Source organism: Papio anubis, chromosome 4, assembly GCF_008728515.1.
Source record: "Papio anubis isolate 15944 chromosome 4, Panubis1.0, whole genome shotgun sequence".
Taxonomy (NCBI): Eukaryota; Metazoa; Chordata; class Mammalia; order Primates; family Cercopithecidae; genus Papio; species Papio anubis.
Window position 1 is genome coordinate 16,591,787 of NC_044979.1, and position 22,158 is coordinate 16,613,944.

Consider the following 22,158-nt stretch of genomic DNA (forward strand, 5'->3'; position numbering starts at 1 on the left):
CTCTTGTTTCCCAGGCTGGAGTGCGATGGTGCGATCTCGGCTCACTGCAACCTCTGCCTACTATGTTCAAGCGATTCTCCTGACTCAGCTTCCCAAGTAGCTGGGATTATAGGCATGCCCCACCACACCCAACTAAGTTTGTATTTTTAGTAGAGACAGGGTTTCTCCATGTTGGTCAGGCTGGTCTCAAACTCCCAACCTCAGGTGATCGGCCCACCTCAGCCTCCCAAAGGACTGGAATTACAGGCGTGAGCCACCACACCTGGTCCGGCCTGACAGGTTTTACAGTAGGAGCCTTAGGTCCGGTACACGGTCTGAGGGCTATCAGGGATGTCCCACTCCTGAGAGGAGGAAGTGTCTGATATGTCAACAGGCTTCCATGGACAATGACTATCCTCTTGACTGAACGTCAGTGGTCCATATACTCAGTCACACAAAGATAGACAAGTGCCACAGGTACACACACACACACACACACACACACACTTACAATCCACAGGCCATCAAACTTCAAGCTCTTCTCTGGATTCTGTGGATTGTTGTACAGTTCTTCTATTTCCCTCTTCCACCACTTGGCAGTTGAATTACGGAAAAAGTCTGGGAAGGCCACGTAAGCTCGATATAGCTGTAAAATATAAATATAATTATGTGTCCCACACAAATATATAAGACAGCAAACAGGCACTTACTGAGAACGCAACTCACACAGATACCTGAGCTGCATGGTGACAGACGGCCTGAACAGGGCCTAAATAATGTTATTAACTAATTAGAGAAATGTAGAATGAGAAGAGAAATTAGTGTAATTTGCACACCTTCCCAGCATTTGGAAAACATCTAAAAACTCTTCTCTTCATATACACATGGTTGACGATAATCAATGACCTGAACTAGTGACCTCATGTAATCCATGCCCAACCCTCAAAGTCAGCCCTGCCATTTCCTAAGCACTCCTCAAAGACAAAGCCAGGGAGAGACTGCAGACATGAGATGCATGATAATAGTTAGGAAGAAACACCCAGGGAGTCCCTCCTATGTCATTCCCACTGAGAGAGGGGAGGAAGGAATAAGACTACATTTCAGGATATTAGACCAGTACACCTCAGTGTTTTCTACAATTTCAGAATCACATGACAACTACAGATGTTGGAGCATAAATTGAGAGGACTTAAAGAGGATGCATCAACTTCCCCTTATTTCCCTCTTCCCTCAAATAATAAAAGCAGTGTCTTTCCTTATCTGAAAGACAGATTCAAGATACAACTTTTTATCTACATTGCAGATTTTTGAGAGTAAGAAGTTTGCTTTATATTCTTCTGAGTGATATTTATATTGCCCACAATGTTCAGCTTAGAACCTGGTATAAAATACTCAGTGTTTAGTAGTGGGTTCACACCACTCAGAAGCAGCAAATAAATATCCATACATTTTAATATACTCATGTTGTTTGTTATGGAACATTATGGTCCTTTGTATGTCTAAGTAAATAGCCTCCTCTATGCTAATCACACCACTGTAAGAGTTAAAGTAAGAATGCTTGTGAGGAGAATTGGGGCTTTTAACAGAAAGAGGACTTGTTCTAGGGGAGCTCCAGTTCTTATACACCACAGATAAAAGGCAGGTAGGAACCCAGATGTCTAGATAAAGGGCAAAAGAAGGAACACAAGAAAACAGAAACAGATCAGCCTGCATGGGTCTGGCCGTCAAGGACGTGAGAAGACAGTGGCTCACATCAGATCTTGAGAGAAGTGGGCTTGCCAGGGATGCCTTTTGTGAGGAAATGGAGGTAGAAACCAGGAAACCCAACGAACAGAACTTTTCACCAGAAACTGAGAGCTCCAGATCAGGCAGGGTTAGAAACAATGGGATGGGTGGGGGATGGAGAATTACAATAAAGAGAGTATCAGCCACATCTCAGTCAGAATTGCATCCCATACTGGGTACACGTGGGGAAACTGGCCAGCCATGATGTAGGAACTTCCTAAATTACTGCTCGGGCCAGCATACACAGCTTCATAAAAATGTTGGCCGTTCTCCAAGGTGCTGCCTTTGCCTGCCCATATTCAAGTCTTGCCTTGTGGCTTCTGCCTTCACTTTCTCCAGTCTTCAAACAGTGATGTACCCACCCACACACTGGGCCTCAGGATCACCTAGCAGTCTTTTTGTAGCACATCATATGCTTCAAAACGCAATTCATACATCCCATCACAGACTTATTGAATTAAATCACTGGAGCTTTGGACTCAGAAATCTGCTTTTCATAGGCTTCTTGGCTTTTTTATGCTCAGCGAAGCCAGGCCTAGACATCAGTGGCTTCATCCTCACCAGTCTCGTCAAGTGGGTCTCACTATTAATAATATAAATATTAGATTGGTGCAAAGGTAATTGTGGTTTTGGAATTAAAAGTAATGGCAAATATTACCTGTGCACCAACCTAACAGTTACAATTATTCTATCTACCAATAATCTCTTAGGAGCTACCTAAAAGATTACGTGAATCCCCTAATGAGTGTTTCTTATCAGAAACCCAACTGGCATTTGAGGCATACAATTTTTTGTGGAGAATTCCCTGCAGTCAGAGCTATTGGCATTCCTGCCTACAGCCCATTAAATGCCACCCGGTGTCCCTGTGATAACCAACACTGCCCTCAGATTTCCAAATGGCCTCAAGGTGGCAGTGTTGCTCCTACTGGCTGCTGAACTGTGGGACTCATAATGTAGTACCTGACTACTTCATAAAAGTCAGGAAGCCAATGACACAGAACTTCTCTGGTTGGGCAGGTTCCTGTGTCCATGTGAGCTGCCTGGACCCCTAAGCTTCAAGTTATTCACTGTAGGAAGTGACGAGGGGACAGGAAGCTACGTCTTCTCCTTTGAATACTTCTCTGATAGATGATACATAGATAGACAGATATAGAGTGGATATAGTAGGTAAATGGATAGATACAATAGATAAATAGATAGATAGATAGATAGATAGATAGATAGATAGATAGACAGATAGATAGATAGATAGATAGATAGATAGATAGATAGACAGACAGACAGACAGATATGCATAGATAGATACTTGTTCAGTACTAGATAAAGGGAAAACAGCCTTGAACTGAGTCTGACTCATTCTTGTCAATCTTCAAAACCTGCCCCAGCTTCTGTTTTGTTTGTATTGTTTTACTCAATTTACCGACAGAAAATAATAAAAGTCATGGACTCCAATAGCCAAGCAACCTGGTCCCAAAGCGTGTCTCATTTTAAATCGAAAGAGCAACTGCCAAGTGGCTCTGAGATCAGGAAGTCAGGGCAGGCAACAGAGAGAAGTAGGCATCACAGGCTTGCAGTACCTTCTGCTCTCACTACCCTGTTGGAGCTGTCCGAGGTCCCAGCCTCAGGCTCCAGATTTTGGGGTTGTATCTAATATATGTCTTTCCCTCTAGGACTCACCACTTGCCCTCAAAACCAGCTTATCTGGATAAGGCATGAATTTTTGGCCTAACTCTTGCCAGTCACGTTCCTGGTGATGAGTGTTTCTCCTGCACCTCTCTCCGTGGGCTACAATCTTTCATCATGTAGAAAGAACCCCCAAAAGAGGTCTTCGCCCCTGGGCTTCTGAGTGGCTGCTAACTGAATGTACAACTGCTGGGATTTGTTCCCACAATATGGATATTTCTCTGATTAACACTTGATCACAAGGAGAGTATCTGGAACTCTGTATATACCACATTGCTGACTGCACAGGACAGTTCCTTTGTCCCTTCAATTCCTGGCACATGTCCTAGAAAAGAGGCCTCTTCCTTGTCTCCTCAGCTCTCCTGTGGGGGTCACATAGGCTACACATGCCCTGCTACAATTCCTGCCAGAAAGAATAGCTGCATTATTAGAAGAACGAAGCTCAAGAGGTAGAGACGAGGTACTTGCTGCAAGGAAGTCCTCGGCCCCACCCTGACAATCCTGTCTGTGGGAGCTGTCACAAAATTGATAGTAAAAGCACACGACTTTCAGTTCAGGAGACACACATCTTGGCCAGAGGATGGGGCTGTAGGCTTCCTAGACCTGTAAGGAGCCATGTATTCATTCAAGCAAGAAACGCTTAGTGAATCTGGAAAAAAATCAGGTTCAGAAGCCTGGGCTACCTGGATCCATTACAAGCAACAAACCGTTCCCAGGAGAGAGCAGGTTTTACAATAAGGCTGGAAACTGAGAGGTAAAAGCAAAGTTGAGAAACCCAAGGAAGGATTGCGCTCAGAGGAGGACTTATAAGTGTGGAAATGGAGAAACGTGTTCATGGGGAAAAAAACAAAAATATATACAAAGAAAAAGACCTAGTCAGTCTTCAAGGGTTGAAGACTGTTTAAAAGGGATAACCAAGGCAACAACAGTAAGTATACTAGTTCAGAGAAAAGATAGCACTTTTCGGAGGAAAAGTGGAAATTTCTTGGGCCTTTGTAATCTGACAGCCTTGAAATTGAAATCAACACTCTGTCACCTAAAACTGTGGACAAGTCACCTAAAACCTTGGACAAGTAATTTGAGCTCTCTGGTCTTAAATCCCAAGGATAATAACACATATCTACATCCCAGTGGGCAGTAAAGTATTACTCCATGTAAACTAATTGGCACAGACTGACACCCAAGACACATCCCCTAAGTGTTTCGCCCTTGCCAAGCCCATGTCCACGGTACAGGCATGTCTAGAATCCCAGGAAGGGCTGCTCCTGCCTAGAAACCCTGACTCCACCCAAATTGACAAAGACCCTTTTACCTCCACTTGGCTGTCCCAGTCTAGAGATTCATTCACAACAACACCAGGAAAATCGGGCCAGACCTATGGAGAGAAACACGCTAAGTAGCGATGCATGGACAGTTTCCCTTACATAGGATTTCCGAAGAAATTGTTGTATAAACCATGTCCTAGGAGCGATGATACTTTGACTATCATGTAGGATTGACGGAAAAGTGAATTCCATAACACGTTACATTACTTTAAAAGTTGTTAACTGTATCAACAAATATTGTTTGAGAAAAGGAGAGCGTCTGACCTCAGAGCCCAAAAAGAAAACGCCAGAAATAACATACATAGGCATGTGACCCACTAACTGTGACCCACCCTCAGGCTACAGACTAGTGGATCATCCCTTAGGATTATACCTTTCCCCAGACAATGTCTCCATCATTTGGGTATTTGATGAAGATGTCATCCTCCAAGCCCCGAGTGAAGGCAGGATAGGGCTGTGTCTCATTGCCAGAAATGGCTGGATCCTGAAATCAAAGCATAAGTCAGTTGGGAAAACCAAAGCCAGAGAAGGAGGAGAAACAGAATAAAGGAAAACTCCTCCAGGGTGAACTCGCTGGCTTCTACCTGAACTGTAGACCATCTGGCCAAGGTCACAGGAAATACAGAATTCTTACTGCACTTGAATTTATCTACTTGCAACATGGAAATAAAGTATAACTCTTTCTCCACCAAAGCCCATACCTGCTCCCAAACTGACCGCACACATTCACATCAGGACTAACCAGAATGAGGATGACCCGCATCCCATCAGCCTTCATGCGGTTGATCAGAGCTGGAAACCCAGCAAACTTGGGGCTGAGGGTGAAGTCCAGCTGCCGCTCCATGTAGTCGATGTCTGAGTACTGCACGTCCTGCGGGAGGACACTGGGAGCTGAGTGGCTGCTGCTGTATGCGCTCAAGCTTTACAGGAGAACAACCCTCCACCACCCATGGTGGAATTCCAGACAGCTTCTTGTTGATGCTTTCAAATCCCAGCTCTACCATTTGTTAGGTACAAGTGCTGGGAAATTCACTTAATTTTGTAAATGTTCAGTGATAAGATAGAAACGATCAAAGTCAACTCTAAAATAGGATGAGAATGTGTCTCTAGCATGGCTATTCTGAGGAAAAGATAAAACACTGTTTGGAAAGTGCTTTGTAAATTGCCCATATCAGGTGTGATTGTGATGACCTCCTACAAGAGACTGCCCCTGGTATCGGTGGTTCACGTTGAGGAAAAATACTGTTAATTATCGACGGGTAATGGCAAATCTACTACAAAACAAAGTAAAGATGTATAGTTGCTTTGGAATCCCGAATCTTGAGGGTAATCATACACAACATTCTTCCTGAGACTGTCATATTGCATTTCACTATCCACTAATGGAAACACTATGTTCCACTAATGGAACAATTGTAAACAATAGAAAAGTGGGATAAAATTAAATGTGGGATGGTTCATGGGATCAATTCTCTGATGACTGGGTCCCCTCCCATCCTCCATTGAAGAATAAGGTTTATTTCCATCTGTATGTCCTCTGGAAACCCATCCCAGGATTTGTGTAATCCATCAGTTATTAGCTCAGAGCTGATGCAGGAACTGAGATTGTATTCACATGTACAGTTGTCTGACCGATTTGTGGTTAGTCTTTTCAAGAATTAAGTAAAAGAACTGTGGGATATTATTTATTCTCATGAAACCAAAGACGTTTTTGACTAAATGTTTTGAAGACATGTGAAAGAAATGGAAGGAAACATGCACAGCAGAGAGAGCCCTGGAGCCAGCCTGTCCCCCCTCCAGGAAATCACAGTGAGTCTTGAGTTATCATCTCTAGAAGATGGAAACAAGCACCCTTAACTACATTACTGTGCTGGGGTGAGGCTGTGATATTGTCTGAAAAAGAACATTATGTCTTTATAGAATCCCACAAACATTAGACAAGACACAGAGGCACCTGGGTTAGTTACCAAACTCCAGAGCCATGACTGAGAACGTACATAAGGGATCTGGGCGGCCACCATCTCATCATACAAGCTGGCCGATCTCAAGAGTGGATTCTGGTATCCATAAGCGACACAGCTGGAAACAAGACCAGTAAGGTACCATCACAGGCCGGCCAATCAACTAGAAAATAGACAGAAACTATTAGTACTCAAAACAGAGGTACCAGATTGAAGCTGTGCATCAAGTAATAAGAATATTTTTCCACGCCCCAAGCTAGACAACTAACTAATTGAAATCCACATCAAAACTGACAGGATATAGAGCCACTGGGATACTTGGAGAAAGCTTTCTGCTGGCTTGACCTCCTTCTTGAAAATTATGGAAAAGCTGATTTTACTCTATTCCTAGAGACATTGTAGGTAACTCATTAAGAAGCCCAGAATCAGAGACAAATGACTAGCTTAGCATACAGGCTCCAATCCTGCTACCTGTGTGAACTTAAGCAAAAATTAAGTAAACTCTTAGTGCTTCAGTTTCTTCATCTGTAAATAAGGAATAATAACAGCATCTGCCTCATCACATTCCTGTGAGGCATGAATGAGTTAATACGGGTGAAGTACACTAACATGCAGCAAGTGATAAATCAGTGATGTGCACTTGGTAGTATATAAGTGTCTGTTGTTGCTGCACAACCACCATGGTCATGGTCACCATCATCATTATCAACGCCACCATCATCACTATTTTCACCATCACCAACAGTACCACGATCGTGCCCTCACCACCATCATTACCATTATCATTACCCTTCACTACCATCACCACCACCCCACTACCACCCCCACCACTATCCCCAACTTTACCACTATCATCACAACCACTATCACCAACATCACACTCCTCACACTACCCCACTGTCACCACCACCATCATAACCATAACCACCATCATCTACCACAAATACCATGATCACCCCCAACCTAGTCACCATCACCACCACTATCATTATCTCCAATACACCCATCACCACTACCACCACTATCATCACCATCACCACCACTACCACTACTACCACCATCATTATCACCATTCCCACATCACTATCCCCACCGTCATCCCCTACTGCCACCATCACCATGACCAACACCATAACCACAAACACCACCACCAACCACACTATCACTACCATCACCACCACTAGTACCACTATAACTTCTGCTCTTCTGCAATGCTTACAGAGGCTATACATTTAATGATAATCAGAATGTGTTTATTTTTTCTTATTCTATAATCTCTCTCCAAGAAAGACCAATATTTCCAGTTATCATGTGAGAGTTATACTAATCAATGTGGGCTCTGGCACCCAGAATGTGCTGTATAAGTGCTTGATAAACAACTGGATTTCTTCCTACCTCAGTGTACTGCTGGGTGACAAGCTCTGGAGTTGGTCCCAAAAATACATAAAAGTCCAGAACTCCCCCTGTGGTACGGTATGTCAAGGCAGGCAGGGGCTGGAATGTCACGTCTGTAAATGAAGAAAAATGCCAACCCAGATGGAAACCTTCCACATCACGAGGGAAACCTTCCACATCACCCCTGAAATCCACACATTCTCCATCTTCCTGCACCCTCCCTCTCATAGAGTGGTAAGAGCAGGCATTTTCTATCATACTCACAGAACTGAAGGAGATCAGTAGAAGTCAACAGGTCCTATTCCTGCATTTGATTCTCTCTGGGGTACTTTACTATATTTTGTCATTCTACTCTTATATAATTACTATATTTTACATTTCAAGTTTTATGTTGGATAAAGAGATACACGTTCAGGTTTCTTACATGGGAATATGGTGTGATGCTGAGGTTCGGGGTATGGATCCCATCACCCAGACAGTGAGCAGAGTACCCTAGAGGCAGTTTTTCAACGTACCTTACACACTCAGATCCCCAGAACAACTTCTCTGACCTATAGTTTTAGCCTACTTCAAATTATATAACTGGCTCCCATGAGCTGACCTCCAGGATATTTGGGACCCACGTGGTGTTACTATCCTTTCTTATGTGATTTTTACCAAAATAAGAGTTGGGTTAAATCTTCTTATCACATGATATTAGACTGAAATAAATAGAAAGGCTAAACACAAAGAAAAAATAAACACCAATGCCCGTAAAATGAAAATTTTGACTTCAAGGAAGAGTTAGGCTAAACACATTCTAAACTGACTCAAGCATGATTGGTAGCCCCCAAAATAATGGAGGTGCCTTACCCATGGCATTGCTGTTCAGCAGGAACACTCCGTGGGCACTGCCATCCTTCTCCAGCCCCATGTAGTAGGGGTGGACACCATAGGAATTCTTCTTGTACTGGAGAGTCATGGGGAGAAGCAGTAGGAGTTTAAAAGACATTATGCCTGAGAAAGAAACTCAGCAAAAATGTGTTTGCTAAGATGGGTCTAGTTTTCTCCATGAAATCAATTAAACACATGAAACAAAGGAGCCTGTGAATTGGCCCACTCGTCTAAAACCAGAATGAGGGGACCAAGTGGAGTTTGGGAAGATGAAGCCCGAAGCCTGAGCACTGTGGGTGGAGAGAAGCAGAGACACAGATCCCAAATGCTCTGTCCTTACCCCTGGGGGCTGGTCTCGGGAGAACATCCCCCAAGTGTGCCACTCCAAGTCTCTCCTATAGGATGTGTGCTCAGTTTCCCCAAAGCCATAGAGGTACTTGGAGGAAGGCGGGTGGAGATGCGGATAAACATGTCATTGAAGGTGAAGCCAAGGAGCTGAGAGTCCCAACTGAAACACAAAAAGGCAGATTTGAAACAGAAAATGTGCTTTTCCTTCTGCTTCCAGCAGCTGACTTTTCAAGGACAACAGAATGTTTGATTTTTATCCAGAACCTGTTCATCTCCAAAACAAAACAGAAACTCAACTTGATTAAAATATCATAGAAATCCTCGCTAAAAACCCATGAGTTATTCTTCATTCATCTGTTTCCCACTGTCACTGCCTCCTTTCAGTGGCCCTCACAGAACACACCCAAGCACTCCTCATCATCACAGCTGGGTACACTCCACACCAGCACCACCTTCCACCCTTGCACACCTCAGTGCATTTTTTACATAGCACTCAAAGTGATATTTACTTATTATTGGTTGTCATGAGAAGACAACCCTCAGCTGTCTACAAGAACCTCCTCTAGACAAGGCACCCCATAAACTTATTTGTTGGATGAATCCTCAGGCACACTCAACTGCCTCAGTAATTATTTCCAGAATGCTAAAGATTTCCCATGAGAACAGGTCTGAAGGAAACAACTCATCCATGGATCTGGAAGTGGACAATGTGATGTTTGGAACCAGGATATACATCCAAGGACGATGGACCTGGCAGCGAAGGCACAGGTAGACATCAACTCTGAGTCACACTAGAAGCCACTCACATTATAGTGCCTGTACTCTTGCGGCGAATTTCAATCCCAAATGGATTCTTCTTAATGAGGACATCATAGAGTTGACCCTCAGGGGTGCGGATAGCTTCGTGGAAATACGTTCAGAGGAACTGGAACTTCATACCCGATTGTTATTTGGGATCATAAATCTAGGCCAGAGAAATCGATTTTAGGCAAGAATTGTGCTCTTGGAAACCCTATACCCATAGCAAGAATCTTTTTTTTATTTTTGGACAAAAAGTGCAGATGGTATGTTTCTGTCTTCTTTAAGTTGATGATATCTGAGATTTATTTAATATATCAAATAACAATATAAGATTTAACATTTTTTCTGTCATTTCTCATTATTAAGGCCTCTGTTACATTAATATACTCAATGGGACATTGGTGCTAATTTGGAAAATCATTCTGGAATCAGTATGGTATTTATGAATATGTTACTTGTTGTTTTCTGTGGGCATATGAGTATATAAAAATACCTTAAAACCATTATGAATTGAAAAAAAAAAAAAACCTGTCTCCCCAAAATGAAATCTATTTGATTAAAACTATCAGAATCTCCTTGCTGAAGGTGGTATCTAAACTGACTCATGAGTATCTACTACATCCCTGCCTGACACTGCACAAGACACTAGGGATGTGGGCTGAATAAGGAAGTGTTATGATTTTACAAAATTCACATGCTAATGATTAGTGAAAGAGAGCAGCTCACAACACCTGGGTGACGTGTGCTAAGGGACAGCTATGTAGACGTGCTGTGAGATTCTAGGGAACGAAATGCCTAACACTGTTTCTGAGAGACTGAGATGGTGTCACGGGAGAAATACAGTCTAGAGTATTAACAGCTTGGTAGTTATTAACCAAACAAAGGAAGGAGATCAAGTCATTCTGCTGAAGAATAACAACCACAAAGGCAGAGAGAATTAAAGTGGGTCAGAAAGAGGCAAATATTTTGGAAAAGCTACTGCATTATCAAGAGGTAGAGTAGGCAATGGTTAAGGCTAAAACTCCAAGGAGGTTCATTCATTTCAAACCCATTAGAAGCCTACAACATGCTAGTGCTATGATGTACAAACATACTACAGCATCATCCCTGCATTAGAGGAGGTACAAAAACTCTGAATTCAGGTTGATGTCATATTATAAAGAACCGCTCAGGCAATGTGACAATGTCCTGATCACTTTCACTTACTGTGTCAGTAACATTACAGCGCTAACTATCTGCCAGGCTCTGTATTAGACTTCAGAAGCAGAAAGAGGAAAGGGCACATTCCTGTCCTTGAGAAGCATAATTTAATAGAAAAACAGACCTAATCTCTAGTCCATCCCTAGTCCTTAAATGCAATTAAATCCTGGAAAGAAATGAAATCACTGCACATTGGTGGCTATTTTATAGAAATCTCAAATTCAGTATCCCAAAATGAACATATCATCTGACATTGATCAAGCACAAAGCTTTTCAGTATTCCTATTCCAGTTAATGTCAGCACCATCCATATTAAGACGCAAGCTAGAAACATGGTCTTCATTCTTGGTTTTCCCTCTTCATTGTCACCTGCTTGCAATAGAGCACTATATCCTGTCACCCAACTTTCTCAACTTCAGACAGGACCACTCTTCTCCACCTGCATTCCAGTGTCTAGTTCAAACCTAATCCCTCAACTGACCTGCCTACCTGGCAGCCTCCCAACTTGTCTCTCCATACCCGCTCTTTCTCTCCCAGCCATTTTCCTAACAGTAGCCACAGTAATCTTTTCCAAATGAAAATCAGGGCAGGTCTCATTGTTCCCTCAATGATTTCTCAGTGCTTTCTGGATAATGATCTAGTCTATTGTAGCATGATTAACTTATTTTAGGGTTCTGTGACTCGGACCAATAAAAGATAATGGAACTGAAAAGGGTCTAATCACTACCTGATACATGTACTGTGTTTACCTTGAACTGCATTCATTCTTATGGTAAAGTGACATCAAGCGAAGGGGTTCCGCGAGGGTGTGGAGGAAGGCATTGGCATAAATGGAAGACTTTAAGGAGATGTCAGCACAATGGCCCCATGTGAATATATTGAACATTACTGACGAAATTATAGATCGTTGACAAAATAGCAAAAGGGACTCCAGAAGAAATTGGATGCCTGAAAAGTAAGGAGTAGATCATAGATCAGCACAGCATGTGGTCTGAAAGTTCTCTAACCTAAACAGGGGTAGAAACATCATTTTATACGACAATAAAACCAGCCCATCACTGATCACTTGGCAATAACATAAATTTAAATTCCTGGTCTCCAAGCAAAATATTCATTTTAAAAAGTTTCACACATGTCCCCACCTACTCATCACATCCAGATCATGTCCCTTAGGAAGTCCTTTCTATGGATTTTAAGTAGTTATGTAAGTACTACTGCTGTGCTTAAGAAACTATACATTAGGTGTGGAGACTTCCATGCACGTGAACCCCAGCAGCATGGTTACCTCCCAGATACAGCCACGGGCAGTGCAGTTTTCTGCAGAAGCGCCATTCTCATCAGGGTAACAGTCTATTTTTTCATCATCCCTTATCTTTATGCTCCACTCCACTGTGTATGCTTCTCCCAGGAGAAGATTGATGTCTGTGATAATGGCAACCTGTAGGAATGCAGAAATCACAAGGAAATTCATCTTTAGGAGATAGGCCTTGCAAGATCTGAGGCTTTTTTTTTTTTAAGAAAGAAAATAGAAATTTGACTAGACATTCAACCATCCAACCAACATATGACTTTAGCTTATAAGAAGAGAACTGCACATTGGGGGAATCTAATCAGCAGCAACACGGCAAATGTCTCCTCTCTAGCAGAATCTTGTACATAGCATAATGAAAACAATTTGGTCAAATAAAACCCATCATGATCACCCCTTATTCTTTTCTGCCCTGACTCCTCTTAGCCCTCTGTGTCTTGTCAGGAAGGCTCTCTTCTGCACTTCCTCTTTAGCATGACACATGGTGTCACCCAAAGTGAGCTGATCCCCTTGCTCTCCAGTCCCCAAACCAGTATCCCCCATTGGCGTGGAGTAGTAGAAAGAACACAGCATTAAGAATCATATGATCTGGTTATCATGTCCACATTTCTATACAACATTGAACAAATGATTTCTTTAATTTTTAATATTAATGGGTATATAGTAGGTATACATATTTATGGGTTATATGAAATATGTTGATTCAGGCATACAATGCATAATAATCACATCAGGGTGAGTCGGGTATTCTGTTTCATTTATTTGGGTTTCAATTTTAGCAACAGCAAAATTGAGAGGCTGAAAAAAATCATGTATTTCTTTCCATTTCTAACACCCTAGCCTCTTCGTTTCTGTAACCCCAAAGACTCCAATTTTGAAACCTTCCTTGATTACCATTCATTCAAATATTTAATATTTTTCTATATACTTTTCTTATCTTTGACATTTCTTTTAAAACAGCACTTCGGAGTTAAAAAGTTCTCCTTGTCTAGAGTTAATAAAATCCCATTCTAAAATTATCATCCTTCTCCCAGTCTCCTCCCAGTCTAAACCATCTTGTACTTCCCTGTTCTACTAGTCCCCAAAACCCACTCCCACTCCCAGCAATGCTCACACACAGTAGCACAGCAGCCTTCATTCAGGATCCAGCATTGGGAAAGCCTTTTGACAATTAAATCAAGTTGGTAACTAAGACCCTCCAAAATCTGACCACAAGTTTCCTATGCAAACTGGTCTCTTTTTCAAAACTGAATCTTATCTATGCTGTTCCAGTCATATAATTTTCACAGGCTAATAATGTAAGGCTGTTCCCCACTTTCCTAACTTTGCTCTTCTTGTGCCTCATTGTAATTATAATTCTATTTGAGGGAAAAGGAAGTGAAATCAGTTAGAGAGAGAAGAACATTGAGAGGCAGAGAAGGAATTAAGAAGGTAAACACCCAACTCATTCTAGCTCTTGCCACCTCATTTTATTCCCAGTCCTCTAACTTCCCCCAAACAGGCCTCATGGTTGCTCTGTTCAGCTTCAAAATTACATGCAACCTTGGCAGAAGAGGAACACCATGATGATACTATGGAAATTCTCAATACATCATCTCAACATAATGGGTTTTACCTTCAAGGTTAGGAAATGCGTGAGTGACTGTAAGGAGAATCTGACTTGGGACACTATTGTGTTTCACTGTAACATTGCTAGGTTCCTCCGTTCCAAGAATTTTAATCTCATTAAATGCTAAATTATTGGGGTCCTTGTAGGTTGATTGTGAAATATTCACCTCCAAGCGGTTCTGCAAAACAATTAAGTCCAATTATGCATAAAGGTATGCCTGTAATACACAGATTCTCAAGTCACTCAAATATTCCATTGCAGACCGGACACCCCCACTGCCCTGGATGCCTCTCTGCTTTCTCTACTAGTGTGTGCTCAAGAAGTACAAAATTATTTTGATAATCCTCTAATTTAAAACAATCATAAAAACACACAGATATTTTTAAACTGTATTTAGGAAACACTATTTGCTATATAATGCCTCCTTTTTGAAAACTTCATGAAATCATACTGTAGTTCTGTGCCTACCTTATAGCCACAAATGCACATAAAGTTACAAATATAATCACACATATACAATATACACAAGCACAGATGTGCTAATGGTCAGTCCAGCCCACAATTAAGATTCAGAAAAATATGTTACTCACTTGAGTGACAGAAAACTCACATAAAAGATACACTTTATTGGCCACAGTATCTGCAAGTGAGAGAAAGTCAAGTCAGATTCCGGCTTGCCCACCACAGAAAAACAGATTTCACACCACCACGCTTTCAGTTACATCCTGATGTCACAAATGGCAGTATTTCCATTTCCTTATGGATGAATAATATTCCATTGTATTCATTCATGAATGTACACTTAGAATGTTTCCATATCTTGGCTGTTGCAAATCATGCTGTAATGAATATGGGAGGAGTGAGTATATCTCTTAGAGATACTGCTTTCCTGTACTCTGATATACAATCTTTGCAGTTTATCACGGGATTGCAGGAAGATCTGTTCCACTCTTTTGAGGAACCTCCATACTATTTTGCATAACAGCTGTAATAATTTACATTCCCACCAAGAGTCTAAAATATTCCATTTTCTCCACACCCTCGCCGGCACTTATCTCTTACCTTTTACGATTTTACAGCACAGGTGAGGGGATATCTCACTGTGATTTTTGATTTGCTATTTCTGTCATTTCCTGATGTTGAGCATCTTTTCACATACCAGTTAGCCACTTGTATGTCTTCCTTGGGAAAACATCTGCTTCAGGTCCTTCACGCCAGTTTGTAATTGGGTCATTGGATCTTTTGCAGTTGCATGAGTTCCATATTTTTTATATTAATCTCTTCTGAGATATATGGTTTGCAAAGATTTTTATCCGTTCTGTAGTTTGCCTTTTCACATTGTTGATTGTTTCTTTTGCTGTGCAGGAGCCTCTTAGTTTGATGTAGTCATGCTTCTTGCCTTTTTGGCATTTTGCCTTTGCTTTTGGTGTCATATCCAAAAGTAACCACCAAGACTACTGTCAAGGAGGTTTTTTCTATGTTTTCTTCTAGGAGCTTTACAATTTTAGCCCTTACATTTACGTTTTTAATTTCTTTCCTCACAGTAGCCAAGATAAGAAAACAACCTAAGTGTCTATCGGTGGATGAATAGATAAACATATTCTGGGACGAATATACAGTAGAATATTTTCAGACATAAAAAGTAGAACATTCTGCCATTTGCAACAGCATGAATGACTCTGGAGGACATTATACCAAGTGAAATAAGCCAGAGACCGAAAGTCAAATACTGCATGGTCTCACTTCTATGTGGACCTAAAAAGTTCATCTCTTAGAAGCAGAGCCTACAACAGTTGTTCTGAGAGCCTGCGGCCATGGAGAATGGGGAGATGATGGTCAAGGGTACAAACGTTCAGTTAGTAGATGAATAAGGTCTGGGGATCCAGTCTGCAGCATTGTGTGATGAATGTTCATTAAAATAGCTGTGGTAATCACTATACTATGCCTACGTATATTAAATCCTCACATTGTCCACCTTAACTATATTCAATCTTTATTTGCCAACTAAATATTTTACAACTAAATAAATAAATAATTTTGAATCTACATATTGGATTAGATGGACAAGCATCTCCAAGGCCAACACATTGTTTTTTCCTTCTCTCCTTCCTCCTGAACATTTTACTAGGCAGAGGAGGTGGCATTACCGCTGGCGATATCAATGGTTCACACCACTGGCATTGCGACCACGGCATTTTGGAGAAGATACATAATGGGCTGGCACTTCACCCGGCGAAACCCACTGACAATGTTTGCTGCGATTTTTGGCACGTTCATGCCACCAGCACCGGTACCAGGCGCGACTCTGCCGCTGCCTGCTGACATTTCTCCTACAGCCCAGCTTGCACTGTGCAAGGGCGGTACACTCGCCGCTGCGTGCCGGAAACAGCAAACATGATCGCAACAGCCACCTTTGCTTCGCCCATCATCCCAGTGCCTCTCTCGCCTTTGTTCTCATCTAGGGCAATGATGATAAGCATCCGGCAGTGGTTCTTTCGACTGTGGGGGAACAAGATTCAAGAGACAAGATAGAGTCAGAGAATTTTGCCAACTGAGTTGAGAATACTTCCATCAAATATCAAACTGGAAAAGATACTAGCAGCAGATGGTTCTCAGAAATGAGAAGTATCCCAAGAGGGGAGACTTCTGGTACTACAATTGCAACAGTCCTGGCAAACAAAATGAGGCCGATCACCCATTATTAGCGTGTTTTGAAAAGCAATTCAAAGGGTTTATGTACACAACTGCCAGTCTTTCAAAATCCATTGGACACGGTTCTAAAATGTGTTTCTGCAAAGCTGTTGTCAATTGTGCTGCTCCTATGTTGACTTCCATCTCAGATGTGAGATTAAAAATGACGTTCTTAGACCTATCATCTCACCCCCTTTAGACTGCAGAGTTATTAATAAATTCACAGCATCTATCTAAGATTAACATACAAACAAGCAAACAAAGAAAAACAAGTGTTGAGTACAATTGTACGCGGGCTTGAGGAGTGATGCTTACGTTTTGGTGTGGACTTCATTACACATTGTTGAGCTTTAACTGACATGTAAAGGAAAACCTGAGTCCTGCCTGGTCTCACCTTAAGTGGGTGTTCTATGTTTCGCCAGTGGTAGGATGTAGCCCCACGGACATGAAGTTAATGTGGTCAAGAGGGGCCATGGTCTTCCACTCTCCTCTTATGCTCATATCCACACCCTGTGGGCAGAAGAAGGTAAGAGATGACAGCGAGAGCATGACCTCCTGAACAACCCATCCTGCCAGACATCTCATCCCCTCCTCTGAACTTATGCCTGCTCATCACCCTTCACCACTTACCTGCCATTACCCATTCGCGATTCACCAAGTGTTGCATAAAAATCTCGCAAGGCTATCATATCTTGTTAGGGTTCATGCTCTGCTTCCACCTACAAAACTACATTTGCCTGATGTGTGACAGAAAGAGGTGCTACTCTCTCACCTGAATCAGAATCTAACCTAAGGGACCATCCTTCCATCCTGGCATGTTGTCAACTAGAGCAGGGCTTTTCAGTCTCAGCAGCACTATTGAGATTTTAGCCAGACACTTCTCTGGTGATGGGCCATTCGTGCCTTTTGATATTTAGCAAAAATCCTCAGATGTCTCAGATAGCATCGCCTCCTCAATTTCAGCACACCCTGTTAAAGCTAACAAAAAATATCACAGGCACTGCCAAATGTCCCTGGGAGGCAAAATCTCTCATTTGAGAGCTACTACTTTACAGGTAAGAAGTTATTATTGCTGAGAACCAGCTTAATATGCATGGCTGTGTTCCAATAAAACTTTATATGCAAATCAGCAAACAACCAGATTTTTTTGTAGGCCGTAGTTTGCCAGGCTGTGCTCTAGAACCAGTAATAAGTACCCAAACTTGGGAAGGTGACACTTCTTCATTAATCCTAACTATGAGATTCATCTTCATTTTTTAATTAAACATCAAAAATTTCATCTCTCTCTTTTTCTTTTTCTTTTTCTTGAGACAAAGGCTCGTTCCATCGCCCAGGCTGGAGTTCAGTGGCACAGTCTCAGCTCACTGCAACCTCCGCCTCCCAGGTTCAAATGATTGTCCTGCCTCAGCCTCTCGAGTAGCTGGGACTACAGGTGATCTCCACTACAGCAGCTATTCTTTTTGTATTTTTAGTGAAGACAGGGTTTCACCATCTTAGCTAGGATGCTCTTGCTCTCCTGACCTTGTGAACCGCCCACCTTGGCCTCCCAAAAGTGCTGGGATTACAGGTGGGAGCCAGAGCGCCTGGCCCAACTTCATCTTTTTCTAAACCATTTGCTCCGCGATTTCTTTTGTCTTTCCCTCTTCAATCAAAGATATCTTCTGTAAGTGAATGGCAGACTCAACATGCACACTCAGGACAAAGGCCAGTCTCACTTAAAGAAAGCTGGCCACCTCTTCCTAGGGAAGATCTGGCTGGGAAGCACATAGCAGAGCCTTAACATGTTACCACTCCTAAGGGCAGATCCAGACTAGGATCAGGAAGGGGAGCCTGGGGCAGTGGCGAGGGACTTGGGTTCCAATGGACTGAGAAGAGAAGGAACAAAATTGTACATCCTTCTCCAGTTTTCACCTAATCTCACTGCAATCCCCTTTGATGAAAGGCTAGCATGCTCTGCTTTGTTCTGCTTGTACCCTTTGCTGCATTGCCAGCCTCAACTATGTTCTCCTAGAAAGTCAGAAGAAGCAGCCTGATTAGAAACGAAGGAAATAATTCTCCTTTGATTTACCCCAAGAATCAGGGGTCTGAGTCTCAGGGTCCCAGCAAGAGACTCACCACCCCAGAGCTGTTCTGGAAGACCCTACTCCCAGCTGAGTCTTTGTGGGAATCATACTAGCAATGAAACCATGTGGCAAGGAGTTCTTCACTGCTGCCTCTCTTTCTAAATGTGCTTGCAACTGCTTAGACTCATACAAGGGTTGGGTCCCACACTTCAGGTGTGTTTTACCACATTGTCTAATCACTTGTGTGCCTTTAGGTAATTATGTGCATCACCCTTCTTTACATCTATGCTATGAAGGAGATATTTAATAAAAAGAGACAAAATGGCCTCTATACGTTACAAACTTATAGCAGGCAAAGATACAAACATTAAAAACAAACACTGTAGTTTGCAACACAATCTCCAATGTTATTAGCATCTGCCTTTTACACACAACATAAAGAGCAGTGATATAAGGAAATATTAAACTACACAAAGAGAACACTCCACAAAAATCCAGACCCTGGATGAGATGCTTTTATGTGTTACTTCCACAAGGGTTCCTGTGTGGAAGTGGTCTTACTCCACTTGGAGGTGAGAAACCGGAGGTTGTTGGCATAGTGCTTCTAAGAACACACAGCAGGTGGGTTACAGATCCAGCATTTGACCTAAGGTCTATCAGATGTAAAGCCTTTGCTCTCTCTACCATATTCCCATGTTGTATAAACATTCAGAAAAACTTACCGTGTAGTAATCGTACCAGCGGGCTCTAGGGAAATATGCAGTGACATTTCTGGCATTCTAAAATGGAACACAAACAAGGTGAGGCAGTGGGCACCATGTTCCAGGACAGAGAAATCAAACTGCTTAGGAAAGAGGTGAAATAATTCTGATGGCTTTAGACCCATCTGCCTCACATCTGGAGAGGTTAGCGACTAGGGCAACCTTCTTCCCGTTTTCTTTTTTAAACAGGAGATTTGTCTACCCAAAACAAGTGGCTTCATAAAGCACTTTGGTATCCAGGAGTTCGGGAAAAAATAAATCACTGTTTGCTTATAAACATAGACTTACCCCATTTCCTCTTAAAGAGACAAACAACTGAGGTTGTGTTTGGGCAGAAGAAAATTTTGTGGGTACGGTAAGATTTTGGGGCCGGGTGCGGTGCCTAACACGTGAAATACCAGCTCTTTGGGAGTGCGAGGGTGGTGGATCACGAGGTCAGGATATCGATACCACCCTGGCTAACATAGTGAAACCCTGTCTCTATTAATAATACAAAAAAAAAATTAGCCAGGCATGGTGGCATGTGCCTGTAGTCCCAGCTACTCGAGAGGCTAAGGCAAGAGTATCACTAGAACCTGGGTGGTGGAAGTTACACTGAGCCAAGATCACGTCACTGCACTCCAGCCTGGGCAACAAAGTGAGACTCTGTCACAAAAAAAAAAAAAAAAAAAAAAATCTGGGGGAGGTGCAATTAACTGGTATTTTAATCAGAAGCCTAATCAACAATAGAAGTAAAGAAATGGCTTTTACTGCTGGGAGGTAATCCTGCACAGGAAGGGAAGGGGTAGCCAGCAGCAATACACACATTGCCAAGTAATCCTTCTGAAGAGTTGTAATAGTGCTAGAGGACTCTTATAAATTCTTTATGATACTGCCCCCATGTGACCTTCTATTCTTTATTTTAGTTAATGAAGAAATGATTGTGTCATTGAATATACCACGAGGTGTTTTCTTCTTGATCATCCTATGAACCAGAATTGTAAGGCTCATTTTAAAGATGAAGGAGCTGAGGCCCACAACACCTAAGTGATGGACTTCAGTTCAGAAGGAGAGGAAGAGACACAGGGAGAATAAGAAACCATGTCTTACGACCCCCACCAGCTCAGGCCTCTCTCCTCATCCTTTTCCCCATGCCTCAAAACTGGGATCCTCCCCCCATCGGAGGCCTCCATACTCACGCGGTCCAAGACAGGGCTGACCAGGAAGGCTGGGCCCAGCAGGAACTGACTGTCTATGTCCCACGTCACCTGGTCTGACACAAACCTGGAAAGGGAAATGAAGGTGCCCAACAGAGCCCAACAGAGCCTCAGCCCAAGACTCGGAAGAAGCTCCTCAAGTTCAGATCCAGTCGGAAATCCAGCTGCCCCTGAGCCTTCCTTGCTTTTCCCTAGGCTCTTAGTTTCACTGTGAGCACCAGCCTCTGCTCTCCCCACAGGATGTGCCCCCTCAAACTTCAGAAATACTGGGATGTAGATGTGTTCTCTCCTGTAAACTATTATCGCATTTCTTAACCCTTTCACATTTTAAAATGGGTGATGGCACCTCCTCAAATATCTAGTTGAAATCCTTTTGTGACTTGGGTGCATATAACCAAACTGCTATAAAAGATAGATAGGTCTTTGCAGAGCCAAATGAGAATGAAACTATTCTATGCTGTATGGCATCATTTCAATTTTGTACATCCAATAAATAGCCTTTTTTTTCATGACCTATGGTATGTATAACACTGTGCTAAAGAGAGTAATAAAGTATGGTCTGCACCTCAGGAGTTCATGTCAAAAGGCAAGCATGGCTTTCATTTGGAAGAATTGTGTATATCAACTCCCGCCATATAGAATGCAATAAGTCATTCATTAGTCATCGGGATCCCTGCTGGACACTCACTCATGAAGCAGAGGTCAAGACAACAGTGACGCCCTCCATGTGGGCCTTATACATCAAGGTATACAGATATGGCAACAGGGTGTATCTGGTCTGCAGGACATTTCTGGAAATATTCACAAAAGCAGCATCCCAGGACACAGGGTCTTGTCTCTAAAGGAGAAAGAGAACAGTGTTGGGAGCTCGCCCTAGAATTTCTAGGGGATTGAAGAAGGTCACTGAAAGCATATTCCAACTGAAGATCACTCACAGCTAAACAAAAAAAAACTATACATGAGGCCCAGGGAATACTCTTAACAGACTGGAAAGAGTCACAGAAGCTCTCGTAGGACAGTTGATAAAATCTCACTGTAAGACATTCTTTTTGGTACAATTCTGCCTAAAATACACAGGAAAAAAAATAATCTGAAGAACACTGAGGGATATGGTTCATTGAGACACCAGGGTCGTAAATAATCAGTAAGGGTGCATCAATATGCCTGTAATAATCCCAA

At 42.3% G+C, this 22,158-nt stretch overlaps 1 protein-coding gene and 1 long non-coding RNA gene across 2 annotated transcripts in view; both read right to left on the reverse strand.

Annotated features, from left to right (window-relative positions):
* Window positions 1–22,158, reverse strand: part of MGAM (maltase-glucoamylase) — a 145,584-nt gene that overhangs the window by 49,470 nt on the left and 73,956 nt on the right. Inside the window, 11 exon segments of the mRNA XM_031664961.1 lie at window positions 491–625; window positions 4,760–4,822; window positions 5,146–5,256; window positions 5,515–5,643; window positions 6,770–6,841; window positions 6,843–6,896; window positions 8,129–8,241; window positions 8,981–9,077; window positions 9,342–9,442; window positions 9,445–9,509; window positions 10,156–10,249. Of these exon segments, the coding sequence (XP_031520821.1) occupies window positions 491–625; window positions 4,760–4,822; window positions 5,146–5,256; window positions 5,515–5,643; window positions 6,770–6,841; window positions 6,843–6,896; window positions 8,129–8,241; window positions 8,981–9,077; window positions 9,342–9,442; window positions 9,445–9,509; window positions 10,156–10,249 (1,034 nt within the window).
* Window positions 17,457–21,704, reverse strand: LOC116274456. The gene is made up of 4 exons (XR_004183101.1): window positions 21,668–21,704; window positions 20,962–21,046; window positions 19,745–19,801; window positions 17,457–17,469 (listed from the first exon to the last, which is right to left on the reverse strand). It is a non-coding gene; the product is annotated as an uncharacterized LOC116274456 (long non-coding RNA).